Source organism: Meles meles, chromosome 16, assembly GCF_922984935.1.
Source record: "Meles meles chromosome 16, mMelMel3.1 paternal haplotype, whole genome shotgun sequence".
Classification (NCBI taxonomy): Eukaryota; Metazoa; Chordata; class Mammalia; order Carnivora; family Mustelidae; genus Meles; species Meles meles.
This window is the reverse complement of record NC_060081.1, coordinates 71,664,938-71,678,455: the sequence shown is the minus strand read 5'-3', so window position 1 is coordinate 71,678,455 and position 13,518 is coordinate 71,664,938. Positions and strand designations below refer to the sequence as shown.

Genomic DNA, 13,518 nt, shown 5'->3' with positions numbered 1-13,518 from the left:
TAACTGAACCACCCAGGCGCCTCACTGAGTCTTCAGTAAATATCTAGGGTAAGTTAGAGAGGGAGAATGATGATCCAATCGCAAATATTTTGGACAAAGTCTTGGGTACGTGTTAGACATTTTGCAAGCAGTAAGGATTCAGTGAGTGGTGAGCCCCAAAAGCTGAGTCCTTGGTGAGTTCACAGTTTGGTGGGAGTAGAGACAAATCCATGAAGTGAAGTGACAAGCCACCATGACTGATGCCAGTGTAGACCATGCAGGTACCTCCCGATGTCTGGTGAAAAGTTACAAAGCAAGGAGGCAACACCTTGGCTTGGACTCCCTCAACGCTGGCTTCCATTTAGGGAAGTTGAGGGCAGCGAGAGGTCGTTTTCTTTGACTTAACCAGGTTTTTTAAAAACAAAACATATTTAGAGCTTTACTATATGCTAATTATGGTAATAAGCATTTTCTTCGTGTTAACTCACTTAACTCTCACAGGCATCCCCGCAGGCCGTATTATTAGTATTGCATTTTACAAACGAAAAAGCTGAGGCTGAGACAGGTTAGGTAACTCGCCCAAATTCACGCGGCTAGTAAGTGGCAAAAGCGAAGCTGGGAGCCCGTTCTTAAAGGCCAGTAACATCAACATTCCTCTCCAGGCTAGATTTCATTTCGCATGATGCTGGGGATCTCACTTTCTCTCTCTAAGCCTCGGCATTTGCGTCTGTAAAGTGGGGCGAGGGCTCCAACTGTTAGCTCCTGCTCAGGCGCAGTTGGGAGCGCCGCTCGCGGATCACCTGGACAACGGACCGGTCCGGGAGGCGGAGGCCGGAGATCACTCAGTCTGCGCTCACAGTCCCAGCCTCCGCCGCCCGGCTCCAGACCGGTTCCCATGACAACCCGGCCAGCCACCACCCTGTGGCTGGCCTGCGTCACGTCCGGCCCGTTTGTTTCCGGGTCTAGCCCCAGTGGCGGCGGCGGCCCTCCAAGCGCCAGAGCCAGAGTCCGCTTCTCCTCTGCTCATTCTCCTGCCTCCCGCTTCTTCCTCCGCCGCCCACAACCGTCGGCCTCTCCCCGGTGCAACGCGCAGCTGCGACCCGGCCTTTCTTTGGACCCGCCTCCGAAGGACGTCACTTCCTGGACGAGTGTTTCCGGGTCACCGCTTGTCCCGGGGTACTGGCCTCGGTCCCCTGCAGCCGGCCGGAGCGACGAGAGCCCAGGTGGGCCCGGCTCCGGCGGCGGCAGCGGCTCCCTCTGGATTTCCTCGGCCGGGGCGTCCTCGGCGGCAGTGCCGGGGTGAGTGCGGGGCGGCCGCGGGCGGAAACGGCGTCCGGCGCTTCCCAGGGCAGAGGGGGCGCCCGACTCGGCGGGGCTTGGCCGACCCGGGGGTGGGGTCCCCTCGCATCCGGCGGGGTCGACGGGCGGCCCCGCCTTTTCGGCATCCCGAGGGCCCAGCTTATCCTCAGGATCCTCACTCCGCCCAGGGTTGCCTCGCAGACTCCTGGGACCGGCCATGGGTGGCTCAGGGCAGCTCAGGAGGAACACCCCCTCTTCGGGGACTAACCAAGCGGGAGGCCACCCTGACTCCACCGGGAGGCAGTTACCGCGCAGTGGTCCCCAGCCTAGTCTCTGGTAGCAGATCTGGGTTTGTACTCACTGTGTGACCTTGGACAAGTCATTTCATCTTCTGCGCTTCATTTGCCTAATTAGTTAAATGGAAGTGAACGTGCTTAAGGCTGTGGGGGGATCAGATGAGATGATGCTTGTGAAGCACGGTCTCTGGCATACAGCAGACGTCCTATAAATGATAGCTGCTGTTAATTCATTCATGCACCCAGAAGGGGCCAGAGTTTGGGACTGGGGTGTTTTTCACAACCGGTATGGCCCTCAGAGGCCATAGGAATGACCAGGTTGGGAATAGCAGCCGCTAGTTTCTGCCACTGCGTGGAGGCCAAACTGCTTCCGTTAGAGACCCTCTGAGAGGCAGCTGCCAGTAAGGAAGCCCGCTTTCAGCACCACTGAGGTTATATTCAGAGGTTTGCAAGGCCTCTGAATTTCTCTGGAATCTAATTGGGGTCTGGAGACCCTCAGATGTTTCACAACCAGTGCAGCATGCCTTAGATGTATGTGTCTCAGGAGCCTCGGATTTGGAATGAGTGCAGAGGAGTGACGGGTTAGGAGGTGGAGGGGTTGAACTGCTTGTTCTCCTCTCCGTGCTCTTTGCAGGCTGAGGGATCTCAGAGCTGGCTGAAGCTAGACCAGAGATCTGTAAACCTGTGGACTGGGGCAATGCTGGGACCAAAATAGCTTTTGGCTGTGCAGGGAGGGGGCGCCTTCAAATGCTGCTTGGGGAGTGTTTCTGCTTGAATGGGCCAGTTGAGGTAAAGCCAAGCTAATGCTTTGCTACCCCCAGATCATTTCAGTTCCTTTCAGTGAGGTTTTAAACAGATACAGCATTCCTTTGAGATGCTTAAAAAATAATCTTTAGAAAGATAAAAATCCTTAAAAAGCCGCCACCTCTCTGACTGTATATGTAATATTTCTCTTCATCGACTTGTTTTTCAAAGGGAGTCCAGATTGTGGGTACAGGAAGTGCTGACCAGGCCTGTTGGCTTTGGGCATCCGCCTGACGCTGTTAGGGATGTTCACAGTGCCACCCCCCCCCCACCAGACTGGCACGTCGTGGTGTTCCAATCCTTGGGTTGCTTGGAGAAATTAACGGCTTCTGTCATTGCGCTGTCTAGTCTCCTGTAACCACGCTGTTTTTGCAGAGTGTGTTTTTTGTTGTTCTCGCAGAGTGCTGGGAATAAATTGCTGGCTCTGTGCTCAGAAAAGACACCAGCTATGACCAGCTACAATGCAGCCTGTTTTCTCAGAAAATGTATTCAGGAGGGATGATGTCAGCTGCCTCACCACTGGCCGGTTTCTGGCCAGCCTCTTCCCTTGGCCCTTGAGCTTACATCATAAAGAGATCTGTGGCTCTTCCAGCCCCGTTCTGTGTGGGAAGATGTGAATTTTGCTACTATAGGAATTTTTAGAACTTAACTCTGCTCCTCCTGCCATAGGGTGTTCTAACTTAGCCTCGCCCTTTCAAGTAGAGCTGTCCAGCAGGTGCCGCAGGGCAGCTTTGCCTAGAAGCGGCCTAGCTCAGAGCTTGAGTCAAGGATTTTGCATTGGACTTAGGTTCGGACCTCAGAAACACTTGTTCCTTCCCTGTAACTCAGGACAAATGATTTGGCCTCGCTGAGCCTCGGTTTCCTCTTTAACCTTGGGGCTGTCCTTTGGGTTTCAATGATTTTCATCAGGCCCTTAGCGGAGGGCTCACACGTATGAATCCCTTGGTGAATGGGAGAGTGTAGCAGTAAATGAGTGAGATAGACGCGGGGGGGGGGGGGCAGGGAACTCAGGCCTCAGGGCCTACCAGATTCAAACTCCAGCTCTGACCCTTGGAAGCGCCACTGGGCAGTTAGTTTCATGGCCAAACTGGGAAGGTTTCCTTCTAACATCATGAGGGTTAAGTGGGACGATGCAGTTGAAGTGGAAGGCCCTGTGCTTAGCTCGTAGTAGGACCTCAGTGATTATTCCTTCCTTTCTCTTTCCTTACTTATCTCAGCATTCATTTCCTTTCACCTGTTTCCTCACCTGCCTACGTTGGTTCAGGATTCATCATAGATTGGTTTCCTTTCCTTGACTTTGGGATTTGGAACACCATTTGGGCTATTTAGATCCCTTTTCCTTGTTTATTGAGCGCTGGCAACAAACGAGGGTGTGGACTGTGGTGTGATTACAGAGCTGCAGACACTGAGCTTGAGGGTGGCTGACTTTGTTAATAAAAAAAAAAATCCACCTCTGTAGGCTCAAAGCTGACTTCCTTGGAGAAAAACCACAGCAGTATTTAGGAGGCTTGATGTCCCTCTGTTTAAATTATTATTATTGTTTTAAAGATTTTATTTATTTATTTGACAGACAGAGATCACAAGTAGGCAGAGAGGCAGGCAGAGAGAGAGGAGGGGGAAGCAGGCTCCCTGCTGAGCAGAGAGCCCGATGCAGGGCTCGATCCCAGGACCCTGGGATCATGACCTGAGCTGAAGGCAGAGGCTTTAACCCACTGAGCCACCCAGGTGCCCCCTCTGTTTAAATTCTTATCAGATGAACCAAAAAATAGTCCCTGGGACCAGAGGCAGGACAGAAGTTTTTCTTAGATGAATAAAAAATGGTAAATACATATGTGTTTTCTTTTCTTTTTTTTTAAGATTTTACTTATTTATTTGAGAGAGAGAGAGAGAGACAGAGCATGAGAGGGGAGAAGGTCAGAGGGAAAAGCAGACTCCCTGTGGAGCTGGGAACCTGATGTGGGACTCGATCCTTGGACTGGATCCCGTGACTCCAGGATCATGACCTGAGCCAAAGGCAGTGGCTTAACCAACTGAGCCACCCAGGCGCCCCCATATGCGTTTTTAATAGCAAGGACAGTGATGTCTTTTTCGGGTTGCAATACATATTTTGATAATAAGCTCTTTCAATTAGAATTGAGGGCGGGGCTGTGGCTTGCCATCTGCTGCCCCCTACCCATCCTAGAGCCTGGCACAGGATAGGTGCTGCATAAATACTTGTTGAATTCGGGAATCATAGAGTATGGGAAGGAACACAGTGCCGCAGAGGGCAGGCTTGGAATCTTGGGTTCCCTTACCCTGGCTCCTTACAGCATGTCATGTCAGGGAGCCTCTCTGTTCCTTCTCTCTCCAGCTGATCTCTCAGGATTCTTGGGAAAGCTCAATGAGAAACTGAAGGAGTGGCATCTTGAATCGATCATTTATTTTGCCTGTTTTATCAGAGACCTACTATGTGCCAGGCTGTGTGTTAGGCACCATGGTGAACAAAACAGATGTGATCCTTGCCTTTGTGGAACTTACTGGGTAACGGTGGGGGGGGGGGGGGTACAAAGAGAAAGGAAGTTGGTAAATGAATAAATAAAGTTGGTAATTTCAGATGGTGATTATCCCATGATAATGGGATAACAAGGGACCCGGAAGCAGGGAGTTACTGCGCTGGGATTGCCAGTGAGGCCCCTGTGGGGTGACATTTGAACTAAGGCCTGAGTAACGAGAGTAAGCCAGCTATGGGAAGGATCAGAGGAGGAACACGCAAAAGCAACAACATGGGCAAAGGTCCTGAGACAGGAATGAGCTTGGTGGGTTTGAGGAACAGACAGAAAGGTCCCTGTGGGTGGAACTTAGAGGGAAAGGGGAGACGGCTGTGAGAGGGGCGCAGGAGTAGACCATGTGAAGCCTTTGACTTTGGTCAGGAGGTAGAATTTTAGCCTAATGGACTTATGTTTGCCTCCCGTGCTCCTTCCGTGTATTTGTCCCTGAAGCATTGGGCTCCCTTGGCAGGATGGTGGGTGGGAGAAGGTGGCCTCTCTGTCCCCAGTTCTCCCGCACAGCTCACCCTCACCTCGTAGTTAAGATCTTCAGGAGTCTTCTCAAAGGAGAAACCAGGCGAGTGGCTCGAGATGTGGGTGACTTTATGGACCTCATGATCGCTGCCAGGTTTGTAGGCCATTAGCACTTCCTGAGCTGAGGCCAGATCTGCTGACGGCCTGCACAGGGCTGTCCCGTCCCCTCAGCTTCCTTCTCAGTGCTGCGCTGTCTCCACAGCCGCCAAGAGCCTCCTGCACTTAGAGAGCTGCTTATGAAGCACAGACCCCTGGCTCTGTGCTCGGGTTACCTTAACGAGGAATTTAGTCAGGATCCCCGTGCCCGTGGAGCTAGTGGTCAGAAAGGACGAGGACGGAAATGCACATCGCCTCCCGGGCGGACGTATTCGCCCGCTCTGATCTTAGCTTCTCGAGAATGCGCGCTGTCGTGGCAGGCGGGCTGGCCCGTCCAGAGAGCGGCAGTAGCCGCTCGTGTGTGTCAAGGGCTTGTCCCGAGCCAGTCCTCTGTGAAGAGCTTTATATACTCACGGCACATAGATGCCACCGAAGATGGACTGTAGGTACTGCTCTCAACCCCCACTTTCTGAGGGGAAAACTGAAGCCCACAGAGGCTGAGTAATTTGCCCAGAGAAGCAGACCCAAGAGTCACACCCAGGCAGTCTGGCTTTGGGATCTGTTGGTGACGCCTGTGCGGCGCTGCCCACCCCGGCCTGCCCCCCCCCCCCCCCCCGGCCCTGGCAGCGCCCTCCGTGAACCCAGATTTGCTCCCGGCCTCCTGGCACCGGCCCTGTTGCTTGCTCTGTGCATGTTCTACTCACCAGCGGCCAAGCAGACAGCGAGGGTGTGTAAATCTGGTGTAGCCCGGCTCAGAACGTTCTGTCCTCTCCCAGTGGGACTATAAACCTCTCTAAAGGTGCGTGTGGGGGGGGGGTACCTGGACGGCTCAGTCGTTAAGTGTCTGCCTTTGGCTCAGTTCATGATCCCAGGGTCCTGGGATCGAGCCCAGCATCCGGCTCCCTGGTCTGTGGGAAGCCTGCTTTTCCCTCTCCCACTCCCCCTGCTTGTGTTGCCTCTTTCACTGTGTCTCTCTCTGCCAAAAAAATAAATAAAATCTTTAAAATAAATAAATAAATAAAGGCATGGGGGAATGCAGTCTGTCAAAGGCCGGTGAGACGATCCTTGGTAGGACAGCCCTCTCCCCCTTCCTTTGAGCTCTTCAGGCGCTTCCCGTGCGTCTTTGAATAAAATGGACCATTGGGGCGTGGGATCCTGTCCTGATGGTGCCTGCAGCCTCATCTCTGGGCACCCCCTTTCCTTACCCTCGCTGCTTCAGCTGCACTGGCCTGCCTTCTGCTCGAAGGCCAAGCTCCTTCCTGCCTCAGGAAAGCAGGGCGTGGCGGTCAAGGGCGAGTCTTCAGAGCCAGGCCGCCAGGGCTCAGCTCTGCCTCTTCATGGTTCCAGAACTTTGGGTACTTTCTTAATATTTTTTTGTCTTAATTTTCACATCTGTTAAATGGGGATCCTGCTGCCTAGGGTCGTTTAAGACGACGAAATGCGTTCGTGTGCAAAAGTGCCTGGCCCGCAGGGGCCTTCCTCCCTGCGGTGCCGCTGCAGTTCTGGTCTCCGCCCACCTCTCTGCCCGGCGCAGGCGAACCCTTCATTCTTCAAGTCTGACCACCACTGCCCCGGCTGGGGGTGGGGGCCTTTCTAAAACTCCTCCTCCTCCCTGCAAACCCAGGTTCGAACTGCGCTCTTCATTCATGAGTTCAGCAAAGTCAGGGACCTGTTTGTTTCCACGACAGCTTGGCACATAGTCCGTGTTTGGTAAATGTGGTGAATGAATGGGCAGAAAGGGGCCTAGGGCTGGTGATGCCCAGGGTAGCTCAGGCCGGTTGTGCCTCTCGTTTTGTCTCAGCAGCCACACTCGGGCACGTGGACCATTTCGAGGAATGACGTGCTTCTTGTTCTTCCCCTTCCAGAGCGCGCCCCTAGTGCGGGTGGGCAGCATGTCAGTGCTTTTAGCCATGGCCCTGCCTCGAGCCCAGAAACCATGGAGGAGATAAGGTAGCCCCTCCCCGTCTCCGGATCAGATGGGGAAGCCCAGTTCAATGGATACGAAATATAAGGATGACTTATTTCGGAAGTATGTGCAGTTCCATGAGGGCAGAGTGGACACCACCCCCAGCAAGCAGCGGCCTAGCAGTGATGAGTACCTTCGAGTGGCAGCCTCGGCCCTGCTCAGCCTACACAAGGTGGATCCCTTCTATCGATTCCGGCTGATCCAGTTCTATGAGGTGGTGGAGAGCTCCCTGCGCTCGCTCAGCTCCTCCAGCCTGCGGGCTTTGCACTGCGCCTTCAGCGTGCTGGAAACCGTGGGCGTCAACCTCTTCCTCTACCCGTGGAAGAAGGAATTCAGAAGCATCAAGGTAAGGTCTAGGGAAAGGCCATCCACACTGGTCTGCCTTCTTCCCCTCCCACACCCGCTTGAGAGGGCTTGTGAAGTTACTGCCTCCTCTGCCCACAGACTCTCCTGTCTTCCCCACTGCCTTTGCCGTAACAACTAGAAATACCCACCCCACCCCCCCTGCGCTGGTGGAGGCTCCCTATTTGCTGTCTGACCAGTGTCGTCTCTTTACTGGGTCCCTGCCCCTGGCAGCTCCCACGTGAAGCTGTGAGGTTAGAAAAGTAGGCAGCACCCTGGTGATACAGGGCCTTGAAGCCCAGGGCAAAGGGCTTGGAATTGACCCTAAGAAGGCTGGGAACAGGGCAGGCCAGGATCAGGTTTCCATTTGCAAAGCATCCTTCTGGCTGTTGGATAGGAAATAGACTGGTGGGGCAGCGAGAACAGTTAGGAGGCTGCCATGGACGTTGGGGTACCCTGAGAGCCGGTTTGGACTGGGTGGTAACAGACAGGAGGCTGGAGGATGGATTTAAGAGAGAAAGAGAACTTGGAATCATTCCGAAGCCAGGTGATGGCTCAGGAGAGTTTCCACAAAGCCAGCCTATTCTTCAGAACTTGCAGACATGCCCAAAAGGAATATTCTGCTCACTCCCTGGGTGTTCTGCCTCTACTCTCATACCTTCTCTTCATGCCCGTTTTCCCTGTTTCCTCCTCATCTGGAGCAGAGCCACTGAGCCCCGTATGGGAAGCCGGCGGCTTTGTACCCTCCACTCGAGGCAGGAGTGCCATGCGGTCTCCTGCGCCCGATGCGCTGAGCCAGTCCTCTGCCTGCTGCAGTGATCGGCTGCCGAGATCCTTCCTCCCCACTACTCCCCAACGCTCCCCTGTGCTCCCAGAGGCTCCGCCTTGGGCGTGCCGGGCTCTGGAACCAGCTCCACGTGTGTCTCAGAGAGCAAACCATGCCTCTCTTTTTCTATCCCCTTCTCCTTAGACCTACACGGGCCCCTTCGTTTATTATGTCAAGTCATCGTTACTGGAAGAGGACATCCGAGCCATCCTGCATTACATGGGCTACGTGCCTGAGTTAGGGACTGCGTACAGACTCAAGGAGCTCGTGGAGACCCTCCAGGTGAAGATGGTCTCCTTTGAGCTCTTTCTGGCCAAGGTGGAGTGTGAGCAGATGCTGGAAATCCACTCACAAGTCAAGGACAAGGGCTACTCCGAGCTGGACGTGGTGAACGAGCGCAAAAGCAGCACAGAGGATGTGCGGGGCTGCTCGGAGGCCCTGCGGCGGCGGGCCGAGGGCCGGGAGCACCTGACGGCCTCCATGGCCCGCGTGGCGCTGCAGAAGTCGGCCAGCGAGCGGGCGGCCAAGGACTACTACAAGCCGAGGGTGACCAAGCCCTCGAGGTCGGTAGATGCCTACGACAGCTACTGGGAGAGCCGGAAGCCACCCCTCAAGGCCTCACTGAGCCTGCGGAAGGAGCCCACGGCGCCAGACGTGGGGGACGACCTCAAGGATGAGATCATTCGCCCGTCTGCCTCGCTGCTGACCATGTCCAGCTCCCCCCACGGAAGCCCGGATGACCTGCCGTCCCCCTCCCCTAGCAATGGCCTCGGCCTGCTGCGTGGCACATACTTCTCCGCTCAGGACGACGTGGATCTGTACACAGACTCGGAGCCCCGGGCCACATACCGGAGGCAGGACGCCCTGCGGCCGGACGTGTGGCTGGTCCGAAACGATGCCCACCCCGTCTACCACAAGCGCTCACCCCCCGCCAAAGAGTCCTCCCTGTCCAAGTGCCAAAACTGCGGGCTGTCCTGCAACTCCTCCCTCTGCCAGCGCTGCGACAGCCTGCCCGCCGGTCCCCCAGCCTCCAAGCCCGGCGCCTTCCCTGGCAAGCCCTCCGCCCACGACAGCCTGGCCCACGGGTCGTCTCTGCGGGAGAAGTACGCTGGCCAGACCCAGGGCCTCGAGCGGCTGCCGCACGTCCACCCGAAACCCAAGACCCCCGCCGCAGCCACGTCCCGCTGTGGCTTCTGCAGCCGCCCGGGTGCCGCCAACACCTGCACCCAGTGTTCGAAAGTCTCCTGCGACGGCTGTCTCAGCGCCTACCATTACGACCCCTGCTGCAAAAAGAGTGAGCTGCACAAGTTCATGCCCAACAACCAGCTGAACTACAAGTCCACCCAGCTCTCCCATCTCGTGTATAGATAGACTGGACCTTTGCACCCCCGGCTCCAAGGGCTACGCCACTGACTTTCCGGGTCCCCGCTCTGGGGAAGAAGTGTTAGCGTGTTGATCTCAGAAGCAGAGACCTGCGTCTGACCATGTAGGTGTCGGGATCGTGGGCTTGGCTGCCCCATGTGGGAGTTTACTGGGTGGCCCAGATATTTCATCTGATGGCTGCTTTGTCGCCTGACAGGGAGAGGGTGGCACTTCCGTTCAGATTCATTTTTGCTAATCTCTCCACTCCCTGTTGCGTTGTTCGTTTTGTTTTCGGAGAGGATTTCTAACTCCGAGACCCTTGTCAAACCCCCGCCCCCGCCCCCACTCCCCACCCACCCCCACCCCCCCCCCCCCCCCCCCCCGCCAACCACCCCCACCCTTCCAAAGCCAACTTGGACTGGGAAGGGCCCTCCAGGTCACCTCCAAATGCCCACCTGGAGCGCCGAGCTAGAGGCCTGTTGGCTTGTGAAATGAGCCCTCCTGCCACACCGGGCCTCTTCCCATGGCTCATCCTTTGGCCGCCCCCTTCCCAAACACAAGGATCCCCACCTGGACTCCCCCCACCCCGCTGACTTCCGCCTGTCCAAGTCTCCAGGGTGGACGGAGTCCAGTTGTCCCTGAATGGCATCCTGTTGCCACCGCAGCTCGGTTCGGCCCGTGTGTCCGAGCGCTTTGCTCCAGCACATCCAGGTGTGGGCCTTCCGTGGCAGGATGGACTGTTCCCCCTTTCTGTTGTTTGCACATGCCCCTCTCACTGTACTGTAAATAGATATTTTTGAGATTTATTTTTAAATAAATATTCAACCTGCTGTGTGTTTCAAAGTGGTTAAAACATGAATTATGTAGCTATTTATATAAACGGCCTGGGTTCTTCAGTCTTCCAAGGGAGGGTCTCGTGCCCTTCCGTGTTGTACCCTACACACACCACAGCCCGAGGGTAGAGCGGAGAGTGTGGGGGCAGAGACAGACAATGTCCCGGAGTCGGTGGAGAGCCACTGTCTTCCCTACAATAAATCTCTATATACCTACCTCCAGTGTACACTTAGGGGGCTAGCGTGGGCTGGGGGGGGCATGGTCTGTGCACCTGTGGACCGTGATAACCTAGTGACCTTCAGGAGCCTCGCCCTGCAGATCGGCAGCCTGGTCTTTGTCTCTTGCCGCATGTGAACCTCACACTCCAAACCTCGGGAGTCTTGTTTCAGAAGGAAAATCCTGTGGGATTCCCCTTTCCTCCATCTCAGCCCTCCTTGCCTGTTTCCGGGACTCTGCGACATCAGTGATCTTTTTTGCACTAAAAGTGGGCCCGAGTCAGCGTGTGCCCATCACACGGACGTTTCCTGAGACACTCAGCCGAGCCTCAGCACTTCCAAACCTGAAGGCCCCTTAAACTCTGAGTGACTGACCCCTGGATCTTCCTTTTGGGGTGCAGAGCAGAAGTGGGGCAAGAATTTGAAAATAAAACCACTTCCTTGTGAAATACTATATTTTAGCCATAAGTGTTTGTGATGTACAGAATATTATAGGAATTTACATGCGGTGGGTTTTCTGGTAGTAGAAGGAGGTATTCAGCTCTTGAACAAATTTAAATCTGGCTGAATCCTGAGGCCACTGTGAATTTGCTGATGTTCTTCCAACTCGGTCGAGTGATTTTAAGGTTTTCCAAATCTTCTATGGCTCTTTTTTATATATCTGGTAGAGCACATGTAGATACTCAATGTGTATATACAGCTGAATTTCAACCCCTTTATTACTAAGACCAGCCCACCCTGGGGTCATCACCTTTGATGTTCTTCCTTTCCACATTTCAGAAGTATCGATGCCTGTTTTCCTCCTGAGAGCACTAGTTTGCTAGTTTTCCGTTCCCAGATCGCTCCAGCCTACGGGAACTCTACCAGCCCAGCCGTGATGCCAGGTCACTTGTGCCCCCAGTGGGCGGAAGCAGGCGTGCCCACCTCATCCTGGGAGAGAAGGCTTGGCACACATGTCATCACGGAGATGCTGTGTTCACAGACTGGAACAGAAAACGCTCTGCCCCTGTCCTTGGTGTGTACCTTACTGTATGAGGTTGCTGTGATTGAGCTGGATAAAATATATGCTAATTTAAAAAGGCAGATGTTTTACATTTGATTTCTACTAAGAATTGAAATGTTGAGATGATTTAAAAATAATAAAGTGTCTTCCATTATTAAACCAAGCGTTTGGGGTTTTATGTCCCTCCCTCCCTGCTGCTTTTGAAGTTTGGGTTGTCTGGAATTTTTTGTTTGTTTTGCTCAAACCGCATTCTTCAATGACAGGACTCACATTTTCTCCTCCACAGAACTGAGACGTGACAACAGCCGGCACTCGGCATTCGTGAGCTCACACCGTGAGCCGGGTTATGCTGGGACTTTACGTGCATGATCCCTTTTAACAGTGTTCAGTTTTCCTGTCAGCTAGGTCGTATTAACGATCCCCACCTGTAAGGTGTGTAGAAAATGAGGTGTGTAGAGCTCAGCCGTCTATCTGTCTTTCTTTTTTTTTTTTTTGAAGATTTTATTTATTTATATGACAGACAGAGATCACAAGTAGGCAGAGAAGCAGGCAGAGAGAGGAGGAAGCAGGCTCCCCGCTGAGCAGAGAGCCCGATGCTGGGCTCGATCCCAGGATCCTGGAATCATGACCCAAGCTGAAGGCAGAGGCTTTAACCCACTGAGCCACCCTGGCACCCCTCGGCTGTGTTTCTTAGGACTGGGACCACAGACTCCAGGAGAAACGATTGTTGGTGGTAACGCTGGAGGACATAATGACAAAAATTAATTACATCTTTAATTCTTTTGGTCCATTTAAATGCCAAGGAGGAAGTCCGTTCACTGCTAGCTTGTCTGGACCGAAGAGGAAGTTGGTATTGGGCATGGGCAGAATCTGAGCCGGATGTTCGGTTGCCTTCTGTCTGGAGCAGGCCATACTGCTTTCCATCTGCAGCCATGGTAGATCACTTCAAAAGTCAATTTAGGGGTTTTTTAAAAGGAAGGTTCACTTGAAGGCGAGATGTATGGCAAAACCCGTAAGGGTGGTGTAAGAGCAGCCGTGGTTTGGGACATCCAGGCTCTCGGTAGCAGCAGAGGCTGCAGGACTGACCACCGCTGGGTTGGCCCCGACAGGGCACCTCAGCTGTCGGGGAGAGAAGAAGCAGTTTTCTCCATTTCACGCATTGGCAAACAAATCATCCAGGCCTCGGGCCAGACCAAGGCCCAGGGAAGCGTCGGGGTTGGTGTTAGCTACAGCATAGGACGCGGCTCTGTTGGGCACGGCGGCGGCTTCCTGGAGACGCACACCCGGCCCCGGGAGAGCAGAGGAAGCCAGACACTCGCTCCCGCATCCAAAGCCGACTTCAGAGCAGATCGCTTCATCCGGGGATGCAAGTGACAAGCATATTTAACATCATCAGGCCCACCAGCTGCCCGTTGGTTCTGCTGCCAGCTCCCAGCG

General features: G+C 54.3%; 1 protein-coding gene across 1 annotated transcript; it reads left to right on the top strand.

Moving 5' to 3' along the window:
• The first annotated feature begins 1,124 nt into the window (after positions 1-1,124).
• SPATA2 (spermatogenesis associated 2) lies at positions 1,125-12,221 on the top strand. The gene is made up of 3 exons (XM_045981547.1): positions 1,125-1,278; positions 7,399-7,845; positions 8,812-12,221. The coding sequence occupies exons 2-3, from the start codon at positions 7,510-7,512 to the stop codon at positions 10,036-10,038; spliced, it is 1,563 nt and encodes a 520-aa protein (XP_045837503.1). The 5' UTR covers positions 1,125-1,278; positions 7,399-7,509; the 3' UTR covers positions 10,039-12,221.
• Positions 12,222-13,518: the final 1,297 nt, after the last annotated feature.

What these genes read in the sequence shown, in the direction of transcription:
- SPATA2 (XM_045981547.1), top strand. Translation starts at nt 7,510, where the DNA reads ATGGGGAAGCCCAGTTCAATGGATACGAAATATAAGGATGACTTATTT. An exon ending in AGGAATTCAGAAGCATCAAG is followed by an intron (nt 7,846 to 8,811) that starts GTAAGGTCTAGG and finishes CCTTCTCCTTAG; the next exon opens with ACCTACACGGGCCCCTTCGT.